General features: G+C 39.8%; 1 protein-coding gene across 12 annotated transcripts in view; it reads right to left on the bottom strand.

Moving 5' to 3' along the window:
* Positions 1 to 23,434, bottom strand: part of LOC113545763 (adhesion G protein-coupled receptor L3) — a 289,900-nt gene that overhangs the window by 140,260 nt on the left and 126,206 nt on the right. For all 12 annotated transcript variants that reach the window (XM_026945335.3, XM_053230930.1, XM_026945333.3 and 9 more), the window contains one exon: positions 23,163 to 23,376. In XM_026945335.3, the coding sequence (XP_026801136.1) occupies positions 23,163 to 23,376 (214 nt within the window). The remainder of the gene's footprint in view (positions 1 to 23,162; positions 23,377 to 23,434) is intronic.

Raw genomic sequence — 23,434 nt, forward strand, 5'->3', positions numbered from 1 at the left:
ACGCTGTTTGAATACGATCGATATGTAATAAATAATTGTACCTCTTTTTTAAACATACTGAGCATAGCCTACTTCATGCATAAAGCTTGTGCTTTTCACAACATAAGATTAGACTTCACGTGCTCCTGAAACTTCTCCTCTTCTCTACAAACACAATCAGGCTTGAATCATGTCATGAAGTAACACAATATGGTAACGCAGGTATTTTTTTAAAATTTGGGTAGTTTTTAGCCTGTAAGCACTTTCGGTTTCTGACAACATAGAGACTTTTTGAACTTTTTGTGCAGCATTACCATGTTTGATTGCGTTTACAGAGAAGAGAAGTTTCATGAGCCTGGTTAATGTAATCATACATCATGAAAAGCACAAACTTTATGCACGAAGTGGGTTATGGGTTGCATGTTCACATCTCTGATGCACTCGAAGAGACCATTATGAAAAGGTTACATACATGTTATATATCTTTACATATAACTTCTGAACATAATGTACATTCATGTTTACATACATACTTATATTTTGCATTCGTACAGTATTTTGAATAGTTTTGTGATGTGTCTCACCACCTTTAATCAGCATAACGGGGCATGTGTTGTATACATGGGAGTCTCTAAGCTTTGAGCTCACCGAGGATATAGAAATTTGTACATATTGTACATATTGTTTCTACCACCTACTTTGCACACGACGTACAGTAATTTATGCAATTTGTAAATTATTCGCAAGACTGCCACTAACTGCACCCACAACTTATTCAACTGTAGACATAAATTACCCTTTTAATGTGGATCTTAATTCATCTTAGTAAAATCAAGTCATCTATGTGCTCTGAGTCAGCTTTGCAGCTATGCCAGTTCAAATATATACATAAACACACTATACACATACACACATTATTCATTCATTGTCCATATCCACTTATCTAGCTCATGGTCATTGTAGATATGGAGCCAAGAATCAGGAGTAGAGACTAGACAGTAAGCTTCTGCATCCCACAACATCACACACGCACAATGCATTCAGTCACACAGAGGCGAAGATCGGCTGAAACCGGACTACAAGGACGAAACCCACATGAAATATGAAAACCATACAAAATTTTACACTGTCCAGAAACAGAAAGAACGCAAGATTGAACCTTGGACCCAGAATGTATAATACTATAGCTGTGTCCGAAAGATGTTGTCTTTCTACCTTGCTGCTGATGTTGTCTCATATAATTAAATTAAATTAAATTAAATTAAATTATTATATTAAAATTAAATAAAATAAAATACATGACCAGTAAAAGCTTTTGAACACCTGATATTTTATCTTTTTTTTTTTGCTCATTTTATTAAATATTCTAAGATCTGAAAATCCAACCAAACAACAGGTATAAGAGAAGCAGGAAGTATTAATAAATATCTAATGAATTGAGAAATGCTAATAAAAATGAAATTTTTATTTTATTGAAACAATCTTGATGTAGTCTAATTGGAAAAGGCCACAATGTTTCTCGTTCTATAATTAGGCACTTATATCAAACCACCTATTTATGTTTTACAGTTAATACTAGCACTGTCTACGAGTTTAATGGATTTACCCTAAAAGCGTTCCTGGTTTTAAGATTTTTAAAAAAGACTTTCTTTATTTGCTTTTCTGCATCATTTTGTTTGGTATGTGGCAGTAGTAGTAATTATAATAAATAATGTTCAAAACCCTTTTGATTGCCAATGTGTTTATACTGTATAGAGGAAATGGACAATGATCCATGATCCAACAACACGGTAACCTATCAGGAGCTAATAAAATTATATTCAAGTTATATTATCCGATGCCAAATTTCCATCCGGCTCACGGTATCCTCGAGTGAAAACTTCACAGCTCTGCTAATGCGAAGCCGCAGATTATGTCACTGCCCGGCAGTCAGGTTTCAAAAGAGCTCTTTGGATAGATACCAACTGTCCAAACAATCACCAAGCCTAATAGCTTTTTAATCTGTTCATGTGTAAACGCTTCCACCCACAAGGCTCCCGTCAAGGCTCGGCCAGGGTGGGCTGGAGCACCCGAGTCAGGCCCGATTGATCCGCTCTGAGGAAGAGTCCGCTCGCAAGGGCCAGTTTGAAAAATGATTTATGAAGCAGAAGCAGGAATTTCTGTGTTGCTGCCAGAAAGCCGGTGTCGGACGTGAGACGGCTGAGTTGCTCTGAGAGGAAAAAGCGCCGTGATTTAGAACCTGGAGACAAAAGAGAGCTAAACTGCAGCTGAAGACAAAATGCAGCCTACCCAGTGGAAGACAACCTTGTTTACATTGTTGAAAGTGTATAATGGTGCAGTGTGTTTGCTTAGGTGTGTGTGAACATACATTGTCTTTTTATGGCTGAATGTGTTTAACGGGTCATAAAAAGTTCAGTACAGTCTTGTTGAAATAAATGCACTCCTCTGGGCTGAGTTCCCTTTAAAGGACTCGACACAGTGGATTATTAAACGACGCACACACACACACACATATGCACCACACAAGACGATGGACAAGGGGACCAATGGGACGTCTTAGAATAGTGATGGAGTGTGTGTTTGTGTCTGCGTGTGGCCACAGTAAGACCCCACACAAGGAGTCAGAGAGGTACTTTTAACTGGAATGCGGATGTCCAGATGCAGCATAGCGCCCGAAGACCTCTGAACATACCTTCACTCATACACACAGAGGACTTCAAGCACACTATTCCATTCGAATTGAATGTATCCATAGCAACCCTAATGTCAGACTTTAGAAAGGTTGGCCTTCTCTCTCTCTCTCTCTCAACCACAGTGCCGAATTCCTGTGCAACAGCTACCATTAGGGACGTGAGGGACAGCTTTAAAAGCTAATTGCTGATTCCTGAACAGTGGACTATACGAGATTTATATCTTCGTAATGAAGCCAGGGCAAACACTGAGAAAAAGGGAGAGACGGATAATAGTAAACAAAAGGACCAAGGGAGGAAAACACCCAGCCATATTCAAATCGCTGTTTCTCAATGTTCTCACCACTAGAATAAATACAGAAAGAAAGAAAGCAACATATTTAAGAATAAATGCCTGAAGGAAGCCAAATTAATGGGCAATAATGAGAGATCATTTGTCTCTATAAAACGAAATAAGAAAACATATTCAGGAATGGGCTGATTAAACTTACATGAAAATTGCCAGACAAGAAAATTAATCTCATGAGGCAAAAATATTAGATTCATTCCCTCGATTAAAGCTATTTGCATCTTAAAATATGACTTTTTGCAATTTCATACTTTAAAAACGACATTGCAAAGTACACCCTACAGCCATGGCGCCAGAGCCTCACTTATTAGATAAGCTTAATCAGACCCCCACAATGGCAATTTGTCCGAGACACTGCATCATTGGCAGGCTCTTGGGTTTTTAGTGAACTTTAAATGCAGAAGAAAAGGCATAAAATGTCTCGGGCCTTCCGATTAAGTTTAGCTCCAGACTGTCAATGGAAAATTGATAATGCAGTGTAGTCTAGGCTTAATCAGTGTCTGGAGAACTGGGTCTCAGACTTTAACACAGAGAGCCTGAGTGGACAGATCGATGTGGGTCTCATCAGGGGAGCCTGAGGACATGAGACAGGGATAGACTGGACGCTGAGGTATTGATAGGCTTTAGCCAGTGCAGTATCATGGGCATGCTGTGGACACTACAGGGCTTTAAGGACAAAACTTGACTGAGCCTGCACTATCGACATGGACATCTGTGTTCTCAAACTCTCTTTCTCACTCTGTCTCTATGTCTCTGATAAACGGAGAATTTTCCACTCAAAAGATAGATGAAGTGTGACATAACATTGCACCAGAGGACAGGATATTCTTCGTTAAGGCAAATGATGAATATGCTGTTCTTCCACAATGACAATTTAAAATGCCTGGAAGACACACATTATTTTAAGGCACTGTTTCCCAATTTTGCTCCTGTTAGTCCCCCAGGACTGCATGCATAGCGTTTCTCTACTCTAACAAACCTGACTCTAATCATCAGCTCATTAGCAAGCCCTTCATTAGGTTAAATGAGTGCGTTAGTGAAGGGAAACACTACAAAGTGCAATCCAGGGTGGCTAAAGGGGCAGGATTTGGGAACTGAATAGAACAGAATGTATTATACACAATGTGGCCAAAACTTTGTGAACACCTGACCATCACACCCATATGTGATGGTTGAACATCTCACTCCAAAACCATGGGCATTAAAAGTGAATTGGTCCCCTTTTTGTTGCTTTAATAACCGCCACTCTTCTGGGAAGGCTTTTCACTAGATTTTGGAGCATGGCTATGGGGATTGTGTCCATTCAGCCATAAAAGCACTGTCAGACGAGAAGACCTGGGGTTCAGTCAGTGTTCCAATTCATCTACCACAAAGGTGTTCAGTGGGTTTGAGGTCGGGGTTCTGTGTCTTCAAGGAGCTCGCTTTATGCACAGTGGCAATGTCACGTTGAAACAGGTTTAGGTCTCTTAGTTCCAGTGAAGGGAAATTGTAATTCTACAGCATACAGAGACATTCTATACAATTGTGTGCTTCCAACTTTGTGGCAACAGTTTGGGGAAGAACCACATATGGGTGTGATGGTTAGATGTCCACATACTTTTGGCCACATAATGCAGCACCACTGTCAACAACAGGAATGTATAAAATGGAATGGAATGGAACATATTGGTAGGAATTCTACAGAATGGAATGGAATAAAATGGAATGGGAGGTATATAGTGAAATGGTATGGGATGAAATGGAATGGAATGACAGTTATACAGTGGAGTAGAATGGAATGGAATGGAATGGATTGGAATGGGATGAGAGTTATTCAGTAGAATAGAATGGAGAGGAATGGAATGAAATGGAATGGATTGGAATGGGATGAGAGTTATTCAGTAGAATAGAATGGAGAGGAATGGAATGAAATGGAATGGATTGGAATGGGATGAGAGTTATTCAGTAGAATAGAATGGAGAGGAATGGAATGAAATGGAATGGAATGGAATGGATTGGAATGGGATGAGAGTTATTCAGTAGAATAGAATGGAGAGGAATGAAATGGAATGAAATGGAATAGAATAAGAGTTATACAGTGCAATGGAATAGAATGGAATGGGAGTTATTCAGTGGAATGGAAGGGAATGGAATGGAATGGAATAACAGTTATTCAGTAGAATAGAATTGAGTGGAATGGAATGCGAGTTATACAGTGCAATGGAATGGAATGGAATGGAATGAGAGTTATACAGTGGAGTAGAATGGAATGGAATGGATTGGAATGGAATGACAGTTATTCAGTAGAACAGAATGGAGTGGAATGGAATGGAATGGAATGAGAGTTATACAGTGGAATAGAATGGAATGGAATGGAATGGAATGAGAGTTATACAGTGGAATAGAATGGAATGGAATAGTTGAAGGTTCTTTGGATAGTTACAGGCTCTAAATTTCAAATTTTGAGCTTTGAAGGGACCCTCTCTTACAGCATCTGTGTACCTCCAGCAGGACATAATGAAGAACACTGTTTTAAAAGTGTGTATAAAAAAAAATAAGCTACTGCTTTAGAAAAAATGACTTGATCTGCTACCCCAAGGATTCTCTGGATTTGTAGATCCCTACAACAGAGGGTTTACCTCTTATAAATATCAGAATGTTTCTATAGAGAATACTCTTAGAAAGCTAGAATAAGAACCTTTCAGAACCTTTTCTCTGAGAGTATAGAAGAGAATAGAAAAACAGAAAAACCTCTTACTAAGCTGTGAAATGTTTATGTGACAGCAAAAGAACGAAACTATGAGAGAGAAAGAGAGACTCGGTGTGAGGTACCTGACTGACAGCAACTGAAGTAAGATAGCAGGCAAACCTGTAGGCTACAGACACACACACACACACACACACACACACACACACACACACACATACACAGTCCATGGCAAGATGGCAAGAGAGGTTAAAGTAGCTCCAAACCGCTGGCCCCATCCAGGGCTTCCATTCATGCCAATTTGTGAGTGTGTCAGAAGAGTTTGACAGGCTTTTAACTTCTGCATTCAACCCTAAGCCGCCTGTGACACACATTCACATTCTTCTCTTAGGTGAAGGAAACCACACAAGTGTGTTCCTGTGTGTGTGTGTGTGTGTATAGGATATAGGTGAAGAAGAGCAAAAAAAAAAAAAAAAAAAAAAAGGAACCAATAAGGGTCAATCCTTTCAATACTACGATTCAATAGCTCTACACTATGAGAGCCTCAGTGCCACTTGAAAATTGCAAAAGCATCACAGTCATCTTGTTCATCTACACACCAGCATTCCAGCTGAAACACAGCCAAAGCACAAATCCGGTCCACAATACCCACAAAGCACCACGGCTTAACAACAGTCCAGCATTTTGACCTTGTGTGTGAACTAGTGTGTTGGCAGCAGGGAGGCCGGAGAGCTGTAGAGGGTGTGAGGACTCCCAGTGAGGTGGTGGAAGAAATGCATTGTGTGGCTGCTGTCTTTATTCGAGGTAAGAAGATACATCCACAGATAACTAAGTTTTCCTTCACTTCTCCTTTATCTCTTGTCCTTTTCTTTCTGTCCTTCCTTTTTGCATGTTCTCCCTGTGCTTCAGGGGTTTGCTCAGGGTACTCCAGTTTCCTCCCCAGTGCTGTAGGCTGATTGGCATCTCTAAATTGTCTGTAGTGAGTGAATGGGTGTATGAGTGTGTGTTTGTGTGTGTGTGTGTGTTGGGGTGTCCCCTGCCTTGTGCCCCGAGTCCCCTTAGGATAAGTTATGTACATGTATGTTAGGATAAGTGGTACAGAAAATGGATGGATGGTAGTTTGACACAAGTTGGATATTAGGTACAAAATATTAAATGCTAGTTACACAATGGTGGATGCTAGTTAGACGCAAATTACAAAATGTTGGAAGATAGTTAACTTTGAATGTTAGTTAGATGCAAAGACAAAGAGCTGACTAGGAAGTAACTGGTTTGGAGTAAGCCTTGTAAAAGGGTATTAAACATTAGTTGTCAAAAGATCATGATATTTAGATGGCATAAATAAAAATGTATATCATGATATACGCTGTTTTATAGATCAAAATACTGTGCTATAAAATATTGATCATATCGCCCGTCAGTCTCCCCAGATCGCCTTGTTCAACCATTTCCCTCCCTTTTTCATCCCTCCTTTTGAGTTTTCTGTCTCAACCTCCCTGTTTACTTCACTCACTTTAGCTCCTCTGCGCTCTCCTCTGCAGCTCTTTCTCTCTTTTTCCCTGCTATATCCATGCCCGTGTTGCGGGAGCAGTTCCCCGCTGGTGCTGATTGAATTAGGCTCATGAATAAGAATGTGTCTCTCTCCAGAGTTTCCAGCAGAGAACTATTGACATGCACAGCTTTGGCATGCTCTGCTACTAGCATTCAGGCCTCACTGGGGGCTAGCTAGCATCACAACAGCATGCAGCAGGCCAAAGGCTAACCTGCACAAGCTTGCTAGGCTTCTCCCAAGCCCACTTTTCTGGGGTAGGACTAAAGAGCAAAGCTTGCCTGAAGGAGACATCTAGCTAAGAAGAAATGACAGGGTATGCACACATCTAAATGATCTATAGTATTTCTCACAGAAAACAGTTGAAACACAAAATGCTACATGTAGGTGTTTATGCTAACCACTTACATAAGGGCTGAAGAATGTGACTCACAAAGACGCACTGCTCGATTACTCATCAATATCAGGTGTTTAAAGGATTAGTGGGAGGTAATGAAAAAGCATTTGTAAACAGTTCAGAAAATGTTGAGTCAGGCATTGTAGAAAATTCTAACTAAACTTATTCATAGATGAAAGCAGTTTAAAAAAGAAGTCCTATTGCCTATCAATACACATTGCGTGGGATTTGTTAAACGTATCGTATATTCTTCACTATGCATTTATACAAATATACAGAAAAAAAATACAAATATGTATAGCCCAGAACCATATAGGCTGCCAAATATCACCATACCACCCTTCAGATGTGCAGTGTGCTGCACAGGAGGAAACACTAAACCATGATCGAGAACTACCAGTCTCACCATAACCCGAGGAAAAAAAAAAAGAGAAGAAAGGATACACACTGAACTATTATTCCCAGTGTGTCTCCTGCATCATGGCTCTCCTGCCATCTCCCCAGGGGTGCTACTGGATACAAACGCAAACTACAATCCTGAAACCCAACACAGGCTGGCAGCTACAGAAGACAAGAGCAGGTTGAGGAAGAGAGAAAATGACAGAGGATACAGAGATAGACGGCTGGAGAGAGAGGAAAAATGCGGGAGTGATGCTCAGATTGGAATGCATCCCAGACAAACAGCTTGAGTCACTGTTTGACTGTGATGAGGGCACCTACTGAGGGTGTACACAAACTCGCAAACTCTCACACACACACACACACACACACACACACACACACACACACACACACACACACACACACAGAGAGAGAGAGAGAGAGAGCTCTTGTAGACACCAGCAGGTTGTTTCTGCCCCCAACCCCAAATGCATTGCTTGTGAGAGCACCCCCTGCAGAGGGACTAAGGGCAGAAATGGTAAAAGTCAGAACAATGGGCTTAAAAAGATTACCCACGACAATAGAAATGGCAAAGAAAGACATGTTTTGATGCTAGTTAGATGCCAGGGATGAACAATTTTATGCTATTTAAATGCTAAGTACAAAAAATTGGATTCTAGTTAGATACTAGTTACAAAACCAAAAGTTGAATGCTAGCTATAAAATGTTGGCTGCTAATAGATGCTAGTTATAAAATATGAGATGCTAGTTAGGGTCTTAATTCTAAAATGTTAGAGTCTAGTTAGAATGTGATTGCCAAAATGGTGGACGCTAGTTAGATGCTAGTTTAAAAAACACTGAATTCTAGTTACAAAACATTGGATGCTACAAAACTCAAGACTGATAACAGCATATTACATGCCACTCCTCAAAGCTAAGCAAAGAATCCACCAACCAGAAATTCATTGTTTCGCCTTGGATACACTACTGTAACTTTATTTTAGCAGCCATTTTGGTGAATACCAGCTTATCAAAAATGTATGTGTAATGTGTAGTTATATAATCTTGGAAGAAGACACCATATACTCACTATTCAAATGGTTAAAATCGTGACAACAGCAGCTGGGAAATACAGACCCTGAACATATGCTAGCTCATTACTGAAGCTAATGACTTAGCTAACTAGTTAAGGTATAATGACACTGGAAATGAGATAATACTGTTGGGAACATCGACATTTTCCCAGTGTTGGTAAATTACTCAGAAAAGATTCTGTTAACATAAATCCTACGTAATTACATTTAGCATATGCCCTGTGATGGACTGGTGTCACATCCAGGCTGTTTCTGTTCATTTATAGAATTATCCAATGAGCCAATCATGTGGCCGAAGTGCAATACACGAAATCATGCTGATACAGGTCAAGAGCTTCAGTTAAAGTTCACATCAATCATCAGAATGGGGAAAAAAATCCCCCTTGGCATGGCTGTCGGTGCCAGATGGGCTGGCTTGAGTATTTCCTGAAAATGCTGATCTCTTTTTATGTGCAACATTCTCTAGAGTTCACACAGTAGGGTGCGAGCCACAAAAAACAAATCCATTGTGAGGCAGTTCTGTGGACAGAAATCCCTTGTTGATGAGAGAGGTCAGAGGAGACTGGCCAGACTGGTCAGAGTGGACAGGTAGGCTATGGTAACTCAAATAACCACTCTTTTCAGCCGTGGTGCGCAGAAAAGCATCTCAGAACACACTGAACCTTGATGAGGAGGAGACCACATCACGTTCCACTCCTGTCAGCCAAAAACAGGAATCTGAGGCTACAGTGAACACAGGATCACAGAAAAACGACTGGAACGGCAATGTTTTTTTCCAAATTTCTACTGTCCAGTTTCGTTGTTCTGAGAAAATTTATTTCCGAATCATGGATCTACCTGCTCTCACCTGTACCACCTGTTTGGTCTCAGTTAAGTAAACCTGTCTCGCATTTATTCCCAAAATCCTCGTCAGTTTTGTGTCTTGAATCTGTGTTAATGTTACAACTGACTACTAAATTTGAAAAATCAGCTAGCCAGACTTTTCAAGTCCTGCTCTAGTAGACTTAGAATATAAACAGCTTGTGAAAGGGCACTGCATATCTGCTGAGCAGGAATAGCAAACGCGGACACAGACACGGGCCGACTGTAAATTATTTATTCAGTTTGTTACAGGTACTGATTTGCCTTGAAATGAGATGCAAATAAAGTGAGTTTCGTTTTTATGAATCATCCATATCTAATTTCATTTAAAGTCCAGCATTTTTTCCCAATGAACAGATTAGCTGTAATCTCTGATTCAGCCTGAGCTCGGAAGAGAGATATTTTGAGAGTAAAGAGAGAAAGAGAGAGAGAGAGAGAGAGAGATGGACAGAGGGAGTTGCTATGTGTGTGTGCATGTGCGTGTGAATGTGAAGAGGGGGTTATGTGAGGAAGAGCGTCATCTCCCAGGGTCCCTTTCACCACCTGCTCTGACTCAACAAGCTCTTTCATTGCTCAGGGACAACACACACACACGCACGCACACACATCAGCAGATGACTATATAGCAGACTGAAGAACGTGGGATAAGGAACTAAAAAAAAAACAGTCACTAAATGATGCTTGCAGTCTATAAGGCTAGTTACTTCAGGCTTAGCTGAAACCTCATGTTCTCGAGAATTTACTACAAGATGTATGTGTTAAAGGCCCCAGGGTGAAATCAACTGTAATGGAAGAGCGTAACTGCACTGTTGTGCTCCTTTGACCTTTTGGTTTGTCAAAACAGAGAGCTACATTGAAGAAAGCTTATAGTGTGTGACCACGGCCCATTTGACGGAAATAGAGCACAACTTATTAAACATTTTGTGTTTCTGTGTGTCTGTCACTATGGCTAAGACAGAAAAGAGAGAGAGAGAGAGAGAGAGAGAGAGACAGAGAGACAGACAGACAGAAAAAAGTACAAAGAGCTTTTTTATGCAATGAAATGAAAATTCCACAAAATAGGCAGTGAGAGTGTTATTATGCTTATTTGCTTTCCGGGTGTGAAGTATGTACTATGGGGTCCAGTCGATAAGCAGGACTACAATAGATGGGAAAAACATCCCACAGAGTCTCTGCATGCCTAATATAAGCACAAAGGAAAATGCCAACACATCATTATAGGGCAGAGTCACTGCTCATTCAAAAAAAAAAAAAAAAAGGATTCGAAATACACCGCAAGCCAACAAACCCAGAAACCAGAGTAAATCAAATGAACAACAGTGCAATGAAAAATTATTTGGAACTTTAAGGCGCTGAAACTAAAACCGTGAGTCGATTTGAGAGTATATAAAATGCATCTCTTCACTGTCAGGGAAAGATCACGGCCGAGTACAGACGACTCACTGGCCATAGAAAAGGGAAGATGTAAAAACTTGGCAGATGCATAGGCCATTTAAGCCCAGTGAGGCAAGACAGAGGTGCACTTAGTCTTTCACTGAGAAACATTTCAACACAAGGAAAATATCCCTTAATAAACGTATAGGGTGCATCTCAGATTTCCGCCAGTTGCTCTAGGAGGAGAATCTGCAGACTGTACTGCAGCTGTTGCTGTAAAGTTTGATGATGTCTCCCCCCACACACCAACCCCCCCAACAGAATGACCAATACTGAGATGAGTAAGGAATAAAACACGGTGGTGTGTACTCTTATCGGAAAATAATCAACAACAGGGTGACCATTTTTGAGTTTCATTCCTCTTTTTATCCATTTATAGATACGTATAATGTTGTGAAACGTCCGAGAAACTAGTTCCTGTTAACACTTATGTTATGATAGCTATAAACTATCATTCTTCTACCAGCCTTTCTTTTTACTCTCTCTTGAAGATAATAAGCTTGTTATGTTATCAAGAAACTGCAAAGCATAAAGCTCTACTTCTTGAAGACTGCCCATCTCAGAAAACTGCAGAGCGCTGACACTGGAGACTCCTTCCAAAAATTCTATATAAACAATAATCTCCTCATAGAAACGTCACTATATCATCAACTACCTACGTTTTTAATCCATTTATTGTATCTGTCATATGGAACTACTGTCAAAGCTGCTGTTAAAGAAAATTAATCAACACCTTCTGACTGATCAGAACTGAACATTCAACACTGCTGAGTGAAGATAAAAAGAGGGTAGGGAATAAATTCATAGGTCATTTTGTCATGTAGATCTATATTATATATTTGCTACAACATCATGTAGTGGTGTTCATTTCAGACTGCCTCATAACTTCTTTGGCAAATTTGCATTGAAATCCTGAACTGAATTGAGAGAAAGAGGGAAAAAAGAGAGATAAAAATAAAAAAAATCAACATTCTTTTCATATTCTTCATTGTAGCTCCTTTGTTATTTATTAATAGACAATACAGTGAGATACGGAGTGTGTGTGTGTGTGTGTGTGTGCGCGCACACACATGGGATTTAGGCTTAAACTCTAGTAATAATGACAGAACACCAGAGTGCTTTTATTACTGCCATGTTTACTTTGCTCCTCAGAGAGATATACCCATTTCTCCTGTCAAAAGCTCTTCTCTCTGATGCCTCTTTTCATATCTGTCCTTTTGCCTGCCAAACCAACATTTCTGCTTTTTAAATTCCATTCTGTCACATAAACACAGCCTGTGATATGAGTTCTCAGCTAAAGATTCTAGGTTTGGGTGACATTTTCTGACGTTTTTGGTTTAAGGACCTTTTGGCTCAAAAGTCTTCTACATGCTCTGAGAACTTTTTTTCTTTTCTTTCTTTTTTAACATAGTTTCACGTCTGTGTTATATAGAACACTGTAAACAGTGTTCAATCATACTTTACAGTATATACATATCCTAAAGTAGGTATGTCTTGGAAAGGTTTTGGGTCACCATGAGCCACGAGAAAAGCTTCACTGTGTCTCGGCACAGATTCTATAAGTCTCTGAAACTGCCACATAATATTAGTTATATCATTTTTATACTCATCAAACCATACAGTGAACCTTTGGATGAGTACATTGTCTTCCTGGAAAGTGACAAGTGGACCCAACCCATGTCAGTCAAATGCTTCTACAGCATAACACAGCCACTGTTTTTTTTTTCCTTTAATCTGTCACCAGTTTGCATTTCCTTTATATGCTTTATATATATTTTCTTTATTTAAACAGTTAGATTTTTCACCAATATGTGGCAAAACGTCAGATGTCTCATAGCAAGTCAAGAAAACAAGGGCAAGAAAAATAAATTAAAAAAAAAAGAAAGGATGAGTCAACACAGAAATCTTGAGTATAAGTGCCCGAATCCAGACGAGGACAATTTCCCTGAAATGAAAGATTTCGCTAAAACACCTACTGAGCATGGTAATTCACTGGTGAAGTAAATCTATTGTCAATGAAATAACCAATTTGTGATGGACTCTGCTCCGCATGTAGTTACGCTTTACTTGTCTCTTAGTGTTGAGGTGATGGAAAACACATCTATTCTTGAGAAGAGTAAATGTATTAGATCCTCGAGTAATTAGCTAGAGAGTTAACTGATTTGTTGTTAGCTAGCTTTGTAACATTAGTAGTACGATACCTAGCCAGCTAGCTCAATTTGTCCAGAAAGTTATCTATCTTGGGGTAACCAGCAGTCCGCCATTAATTTGTCAATGTACGCTATAAACACTGAATGTATTCTAGCTATACAACAATTGGATACATATTTTATCACCTTGGCTTCTCAATCTCACTGGAGATTCAAAGTCATTTCCTGATTCGATAATCCTGGGATGGTCAACAATGGAAAGTTCTGGAACAGGGTATAAAAGCTATTCAGAGGATGAGAAAAAGTCTGGGGGCAGTAAGAAAGACAAACCCTAGAGATTCACATTTTGTCCTGAGGGTATACAAACTTTTTCATTCGACTGTATACTACATGTTCTTTACAACTCCCAAACCTTCATACATTAAGTAAGTGTTGGAACTGAAAAACCACTGCAAGTTTTAATCCACTTGTGAATATCATGTTCAAGCTCAATCTTTATGATTTTTAGAGGCTGAAATCTCACAAACTCAGAAGTATTTTGACCCAGTTTTGATTCCAGGCATGCGATGAGAATTAGACAGATGATGAGCCCACAATTTAAATTCTGGGAGCAAGCCTACATTCAGAAACAGTTCTTCTCTCTAAACCTCCTAATTTTCTTCAGAGATTTGTTTTTTAATGCAGCCTGCATTTCTTTAACCTTCTGAGGTTTGATCATCATTATATGTCTGAGAACTCATTAGATAGGGTTTGCATCAAATTTCACTCCCTTAAACCACTTTTTGCTCAAATGTGCTGTAGTCCTGCTAATTCAGGGTCATTTTTTAAAATAAATCTGTATGAATTTCAGGAAAGCTAAGCAGCCCAAAGTGCCTAGATCTTTTTTTTAACTTTTTCTTTTATTGCAGTGAGACTCATTACGAAGAGTCTAGACCTGAGGCTGTATTAGCTCGAGGCTGAAATTAAGCCCATATGGTATATGTTGACCTCTGGATCCCAGGGGTGCACAGGTAGTCCCAGTTTTTATACATTTCGCATGTGACCCACCCTGTGCTGCCGTCCATTCCTTTGGCGTGTGCGCCATTCTGTAATTATTTCAATATTCCGGACTCGAACACGAGTCACGTTCAAACAGAAATGCAGGCCTGTGATTTATATGATGGATGTGAGAGAGTTCATCTTATTTGGAGAGGTCATACGCAGTAACTCAGGATAATTACATCAGATCAATGCAGGGGCTAATTCTCCTTATGCAGAGATGTCAGTTGCTCACACATCCAGTTTGCAGAAAAACACAAACCAGATGGCTTCGAGAGCGACAGAGTCTCTCAGCCATTTTCTTTTCCAATATATCACGTTTTTCAGAGGAAATGCAAAACCCAGACGAAGTGCGAGATGACAAAAGGTAGTGGTGTGTTTGCTCTGTTTCCTCACATCCCTAAATGGGTGCTAAGACCCATTCTGTTTGGGTTTGGAGAGAATCTTGGCTAGGATTTTGGAAAAAGGAAATGCCATCCTGTTTTGAGTACGTATCGATTTACAAATGTTATATCCATGGTCGGATGGAGGGATGAAGTGGGTTAAGGATGAAAAGACATTTCTATCTCCAATCTCTCCTTTTCTCATCACAGTCAACTTCAAGGACAAGGCATGCCACAAATATCCGCAGATGACCAAGGCGCAGTACTCTCTCTCTCTCTCTCTCACACACACACACACACACACACACACACACACACTGTCTCTCACAAGTCAATTTTTTGTCATTCTATTCAGTGTACACTGGGATGAAATATCAGCCTACAAAGACTATGGTGCAGCCTCTACGACGATACAAAGCCACAAAACTAGACACAGTTTGTCTGTCCTGACTGATACATCAGTTGGCCAGTAAAATTGACCAATATTACGGTTCTATGGATTTTTCATCTTAAAGCACATCAAACGTCACTTCTATAAGTTGTTCAGTAACTACAGTGAAACGAATGGGAAAGGTATGTAGTTATGAGGAATGGAAATCTGTAAGTTTCGGTCCGTTTGTAGCTTCTTCAGTCATCTTGAAAAAACTGAAGAAAGCAGGTGTGCCATCCAAGCCCTGGACATGATCCAGAACGCAGATATACGACGTGTTTCCAACCTCCTCAAGTTCACCCACGCCACCCCATTGCTACACTTCCTGCACTGACTTGTAGCTGCCCACATCAGAACAAGGTCTCTGAGAGAGTTTTAGCTTGATGGTATTCTTAGACCCTTGCCTGTTTGCATTAGCATGAGGATATGGTTTCAGTGGAGACTCTAATGCACTTCTTTAAGTCAAAAATGCAAAATGTAGCAGGCAAATACCGTACGCGTGGTATCGTTAAGATTCGAACACATGATCATACATACGGTACACTATATGGCCAAAAGTATGTGGACACCTGATCATCACACCCATATGTTCTTATTGAACAACCCATTCCAGATTTATTCCCTCTTTTTGCTGTTATCATAACTTTCACTCTTCTGCGAAGGCTTTCCACTAGGTTTTGGAGCGTGGCTGTGGGGATTTGTGATCATTCAGCTACAAGAGCATTAGTGAGGACAGGCGCTGATGTTGGATGAGGAGACCTGGTACGCAGTCAGTATTCTAGTTCATCCCAAAGGTGTTCAGTGGGGTTGAGGTCAGGGCTCTGTGCAGGACACTCAAGTTCTTCCACTCCAACCTTCACACACCATGTCTTCATGGAGCTCGCTTTGTGCACAGGGGCATTGTCATGCTGGAACAGAGTTTGGGCCTCTTCGTTCCAGTGAATGGAAATTGTAATTCTACAGCACACAAAGACATTCTATACAACTGTGTGCGTCCAAATTTGTGGCAACAGTTTGGGAAAGAACCACATATATATGTTACGGTCAGGTGTTCACAAACTTTTGGTCATACAGTCATATAAAAACTGATGGTGGAATCTCACATATAAGCACAATCACCTTGAATAGTCACAATCAGCTTGAATAATTGTGAATATACCACAGCCCAATTTTAAAATCAGATTGGTCAGAAGATAATGATTAATTTACTATAACAGCAGCTCTGACAATAGTTAATCTTCAAGTAGTTGGCGATCTAAGCCTAATAATAAATGGATTACAGAACAAATTATTAGTTATTTAACAAAGAAAAACATATAATACTTGATATGGTGAGGTTTTCTGTAAGGATATGTTTATTTATCATTTTGGAAAGGAGTCTCCAGGGTCAGTGCTTCATCACAGTCAGTTTCTGTAAGTTTTCTGTAAAAGGAAAGTTTTCAAGAGTTTCTCGGTAACATGACAAGTCATATTGTTTTTTTTTGTCTTACTAACTTTAAGAGGAAAAAAGGAGGCAGAGATGGAATGACTAACATACTGTAAGTGATAACATGAATGAACTTGTTTTGCAGATTTTCCACAATATTATGTGTAACTATAAATGGATAAAAATATATGTTGTTTGTTAATTCATAAAAAAAAAAAATTGCTGGCGAATTGCCAGTGGTATAAAAGGAATAAAATGTTTCAGGACCAGTTGTTTCTGCGATTTCTTTTACTTAATTCGACCTGCAGTGTATGCATGTGTGATGATAGAGAAATGTTTCTCATCCTCTGCCTCCTTCTCTCCTTCAGAACCACACATTTAAGGAAAAACTGTGATAGTGGGGAAAAAATGGATATTTCATTGGAGGGTTTTATGAGACGCAGATCTGGCAGAACACTTAAAGAAAAGTTTCAAGCATCTGATGTGATTTAGTGCAGGAGAAACCAACTCCAAGAGAGAGCTCTGCCTGTCTCTCCCCCTCTCTCTCTGTCTCACACACACACACACACACACACAAGCATAAAGATGAAGACACAAGTACAAGTATTGACACCCAATCTGTCTACACCCTCCAACAAAATGACAAAAACGAAATACACTTTACATAGAATGAGAAAATGAAAAGGACTTGCTAATTGTGTGTGTGTGTGTGTGTGTGCGTGTGTTTGCAGGGGGGGCAGAGGACTCATCATTGCTGCCACCGTTAATGTAGAGAAGAAGAAAACAATCATGGCTTTTGTATAATTGTTAATAGAGCTAATGTGTCTTATTGAGACAATTAAGCTGGCTTTTAAAGTTGCTCTTAATACAGGACGTGTGTGTCTGTTTGTGTGTGTGTGTGTGTTTGATCCTGCCATGCTGTAGGTGATATATGGGTTTGATATTGTTTGTAACTACTGCTACTGAAGACCTCTGAGTCTGGAGAGAGAAACCGAGCGTGAATGTTGATTTCAATGATCATTTTGAAGTGGCAAACTCCAGCACAGCTAGGCGAGGGAGGATACAATCAGCCATGACAATAACATTAACATTTGAGACCCAATCATCCAGAAATAAAATGTATTAAAATATAAAAAGAGTTGTCATTTTTTTTTCCAGACTTCGCTCATCTGTGGCTATGCACAATGCAAACGTTCGGTTCTACTCCATCCACCAGTGGAAAGGGACCACCACAGGATGACTGCAAAACATATAATTTGGGTGTTGGGTCATTCTTGGCATGGCAGTGTGTGTGTGTGTGTGTGTGTGTGTGGAGCTGATATAAGTGTATCAAGCACAGACACACCCAGAATTTTTAATGGGTTAGTTATTAGACACACCAACCTTGCTGGTCCACCTTATAGGTCCAATATTGCTAATAAGAAAATCCTCTCATGCAGAGAGAAAAAAACTGAATTTTATCACTAAAATCCTAGCATATGTTGGGGGGTGAGTCTGTCTTTTTTTTTTTTTTTTTTTTTTAAAAGTGAGATAACATCAAATCACCTCCATTTTACCAACCCGGTAACACAGTCCTGCCTTCTTGCTTTCTATTGGCTCATAAGACTGAGCCTTTTGAAGTGCAGAGGTATAGAAAACAATCAGGCTGTAACCTTTACAATTCTGAAGGTTGTGACCAGAAAAGTGTGTTTTCTACTGGCTCATAAGACTGAGCCTTTTCACTGAGCCCAAGTTCACCTAGATAAAATCAACACAAATTGAAAGTAACCACTACCAGAAGCAAATGCGTGTCTTTTTCACGTCCTGGGTCCTTTCCCCTTCGGTGAATTGGCTTTTCCATTTTATTTCCATTAGCATTCGGTCTGACTAGTGATTTAGCTGAAAAAGCATCAAAGTACAGTCACATGTCTAATGCTGGTGTACTATAGCTAATTGTTTCATAAACTGTGGATATTAATCATTAACTAGCTATGAAACTAAGGCTAACTATCATGTTAACTGTAAAAACTAACTAAAAATGCCACCCCCTCCTTTTTTAATCATAAAAAATACATGAAGAAATAAATAACAAAAAAAGATATTGTATGTTCCAATTTCCAATTATCATGAAGAAAACGCGAACGTACTTTAGTGAAGCTGTGATAATTCAGAAAATAAGACACCAAGGTTCGAATATGTTGTCTTTAGTCATTCCTTTGAGTCTATATAACTTTGAAAACAGAATATCGATATTTCTGCAAAATGTTTTCTGAATTTGGGAAAACTGAGTGAAAAATGAGGTTGTGTTTCATTCACATTAGTTTCATATTCATTTTAACCACAAACATCTTCTGGCAAATCTACCAACACTACTATGAGTGCTAGCTAGGAGACAAGTAGTCTTGCAAAAGGGTCTGCTATATTGCAATAAACGCAGCCAAAATATGCCTGCGTTCATAGGAAGAGGCCATGGTAGACAAACTTTTCCTGTCATTTTCTCATCATTAAGTGCTTCACAAAAAACTCTAACAACTTTTAAAGATGGGATTCGTGAACAGTTTTGAGGCGAGTAACAATATCTTTCTCCAGAACACTTACTGTGTCACAGTGTTCAAAAGATTGCTTTCTTGGCATACACAAGTGCGTATACATGGAGGTGCAGAGAACAATCAGACTGCATCCTTCAAGATTCTGAAGGCTGTGGCCAGAAAGGTGTGCCAAAGATATCAGACATGCAGTTACTTTTTAATGATACTCTCTGGATGGAACAACTTTTTGATCCATCATGTTTCAACAGAATTATGAAATTGAGAAGAATACATGTGAAGCCGCTCTCAAATAGTCTTGCGTTTAGAATACACCTTAGGAATAGGAACAGATTTCAGGAGCAAATGCTGCCCAGTGATACCGACTACCTAGAGAGCTGCCCTCAATTAAAGATCTGGACAGGAGCGGTCCTTTGACGCTGACACATTGGCTACAGTCACTTACTGACCTATATGCTAGGTTTACCTGATAAAATGATGTTGGTGACTCCAACATATTCATGCGTGAAATAAAAATACATCTATTTTATTCCATGCTGTGAAGAGAACTGACAAAAGCTCCAAAAAAAAAAAAAAACTTGATGTCTAACACTTTTCCAGTCTTTTCACAGCATGGAGCTAAGGATTTCACCATCCTGACGGCAAAACGGAGCCTGGAAACTATTTGCACATTGATTCATGGTCAGAATAGTTTCCCCTGCACCTTAAATCGTGTCTGACACACACACACACACACACACAAACACACACGCACACACAAATCCCCAGCTGTGAGGAATCATCCCATGACATTTTAAACAGCTGTAAGGGAAATCAGGCCAAACCAACAGGCTCATCATCTATGAAAATATCTTGGTAGTGAAGCCTGTACATGGTGCTCACAAACTAAACAAAATTAAATCTTGAACATGCAAATGCATTGTAATATTTGCTAAAATACTTCCAAAATTAGCTGTGGAATTATTATTATTATTATTATTATTATTTCATTTTATATTTGCTTATATCTGCATTATATCTGCTTGTTTAATGCAGGCATGCTGAAAATCCCAGTACTTAAGACATCATGTTGGAGTGTTAAATCAGTATTGACAGGTGCGAGTCCTCAGAGGTGCTGACGGCCTTCACTTCACATAAGCACTACCCTTTGATATCAGCACCTCCGGTTAGCTTTGTGATGCTGGATTTGTGTGAGTGTGAGTGTGTGTGTGTGTGTGTGTGTGTGAATGTGTGTGTGGGTGTGCGTGTGCTTTGTATGAGCGCTGCCAGGAGAGTCGAGATAACGCAGGCAAAGCCAGTGCATGCGGACAGGTGGCCTGCGGCCCGGAAAACCAACCCGATATCCCACTGGAGTTGAAATTCATGCTAGGAAGAGCAGTGCTTCCGAACAGAGCTATCAGATAGCAAGTCCATCCAACATGTTTTAGAAAGAGCCACAGCAACAAATTAGTTCACATAGAAAAAAAGAATGATCCAGGTTTAAAGTTGGCCCACGTCCTGCTAAACATTAGCTTCTGGTTCAATTATGTAAAAGCTAAATCTGTTAGAAGGTAAACAAGACACAAATGGCTAGACAAGAGTAAAGAACCGTGAGTTAAAGGATGTTAAATGAGGCACGTGTCTCTACCCACATGCATATGCGCCTTTTTTTTTTTTTTTTTTTGGAGCTCCAAATCCAGACAATGTTTGACAGAAGATCTCTCTCCAGCTATTCACTAATGTAAAGCTCAGCTTTACCAACCCACAGGAGTTCTTTTGAAACGCTTTTCTTTCTGTGTGTGTATGTGTGTGTTTGTGTGTGTGTGTGTGGATAGTTCCTTCCTTGTCTTCTCTCTAATAGGCTTACACGGTGTGAAGGATCCTAGCAACAGCTGCGGCAAGCGTTCGAGTCCGGGGGCGCCGTTAGCCTATCTCGCGTGGCGTTTGTTCGCTTTTCATTCCCTCACATGCTAATGAAGCAACATGGTGAGCTCTGTTTACAAAAAAAATCCCAAAGATAGTCTGCTCACTCTGTAGTCAAGACATCATACACAGTCCTTAGCCACATATCAATAATGCAGTAGGAGTTTAGGGCTTGTATAATAGCCTCTCGCTTCGGTTTGGGAATCAGAATAGGATATTTGTTGTTAGCGCTACTTGTTGGCTGTGGTGTTGTTTTTGTTGCTAAGCATTTGTAGGGTTTGACTCTTCCGGGTAGATTTATATGGGACACAAAGGATCAATTATCTCTAAACACACACACACACACACACAAACACACACACACACACAGTCTCTCTGTCTGTAACCTGTGTCTAAAGCCAAGTGTCTGTTTTAGCAGGCTGGCTTGTGCTTTACAGAGCAACGCCAACAATCTGCATTCTTGTTGTCATTTGTTGTCTTTCTGCATCACCAGCTGTCAGACACACTGCTACGGCATAGTTGCATGTGCTCAACCATAAGAAACTTTACTTGCCTTTTACTTGTGTGTGGTTTTTACACAATATCATTTACTCAACATTGAACATAGATTTCACACACCACATTCAGAAAAACAAAGCAAAACAACAACAAAAAAAACCCTTGAGGAAGTGTGTATTTCAGTTTCTAATAATAAACTAACATACATATTACATATAAATTATGTCAGGTTAGCTTATATTAACCACCTAGCTAGCATTAGCAGTGAAAGACATTGTGTAATGATAGACATTCTGTTTGGTAAGTCTATATTAGTACTGACTGTTAGCAGCAACAATAATATTATATATATATAGCTACACTTACATCAAATTCCGTTTAACGTCTATATTAGGGTTGCAGCCATATTCCGAAAACGATGTTTATATGCGTACAGGCCTCAGAATATTCCTGTATACGTGGTTGTTGTAAGTATGCCTGAGTTGCCATTCCTGAATACCTAGTCTACAGCTAATTATCTGTTAGCGCCCATAATTCCTAGCGGACCGAGCATGCGCATATATCTCCTTTCAGTGGATCTTCTGAATAAGGTGTTTACATGCAACAAATTTCCGATTAAAACAGGCATATTCCAGGGGTGGGAATTGGAATTTGGTGAATCAGAATATTGTCTGAATCGGAATCGGGCAATCAGATTTCGGGTGTTCACATGACTCAGTACTAATTAGAATATTTCCAAATTCTGATTAATATCGGAATATTGATGTGCATGGAAACATAGTCACATGAACTTTCCTGGCTTGCCAAAGCCGCTCAGGACAAACTATCTCACCCATGAAAACAAGTGACCCATGCAACCAAATCCTAATAATTTCATTAGGCCATGTCCCCAAGTTCCCAAGTTCCCAAGTGCAACAGAGCAAGTTCACAATCCGAAATTCAGCTTCAATTTGAAAAGTGGCCTAAAGCTTTAAAATGTGGGATTTCTTATTGATGTCTGTAAGACCTTCAGAAATCCAGCTGCAGACCTGCGTTAATCATCACACATCCCTGTCGAAAATCTGGCTGCTCTTTAATCCGCTTTTTCGCAAATCTTCGCTGGACAAATTGATCTGAATGTGTGCAGTAGGGTAGTGTGTACGTAGGGTTTGTTAGACACGTCATCGCAAACATTTGTCCGGTAACAATGAGGTTTTTGGCCAGAATGTAGATTAATAATGATTTGAATCGATACTGAATAAATAGTTAAAGAGATCAGCACTTCTGTACCAGTTTGCTAAGAGACTATGAAAACCAACAGTGGCATCTTGAGTGGCATCTCTACAAAACCCACAAGCTATTTACACGTTTCCTTCTGCATTCTGACGTATGACGTGTGCATGTCTGATACCTCTGGCTCATGATCTTGTAAGCATCTGGAAGGTAGCAACGTGTGTTCTCCATCTGTGCAGGATCGGCGTCGCAGATCTTGTCATCTGTGCGTCCGTAGTTGGCGCTCTCGATCATGATGACGTCAGTACCGGGACAGCGCAGCTCGATGGGGTAACTCTCACACGATAGCTCTCTCCGCACCACGGCCATGGGCACTGGGGCACGGCTAAACGCTGCACAAACAAACACAGAGACAGTGTTATATTACTACTATTACAGAAAACTAGGGTA

This window comes from Pangasianodon hypophthalmus, chromosome 28, assembly GCF_027358585.1.
Source record: "Pangasianodon hypophthalmus isolate fPanHyp1 chromosome 28, fPanHyp1.pri, whole genome shotgun sequence".
Classification (NCBI taxonomy): Eukaryota; Metazoa; Chordata; class Actinopteri; order Siluriformes; family Pangasiidae; genus Pangasianodon; species Pangasianodon hypophthalmus.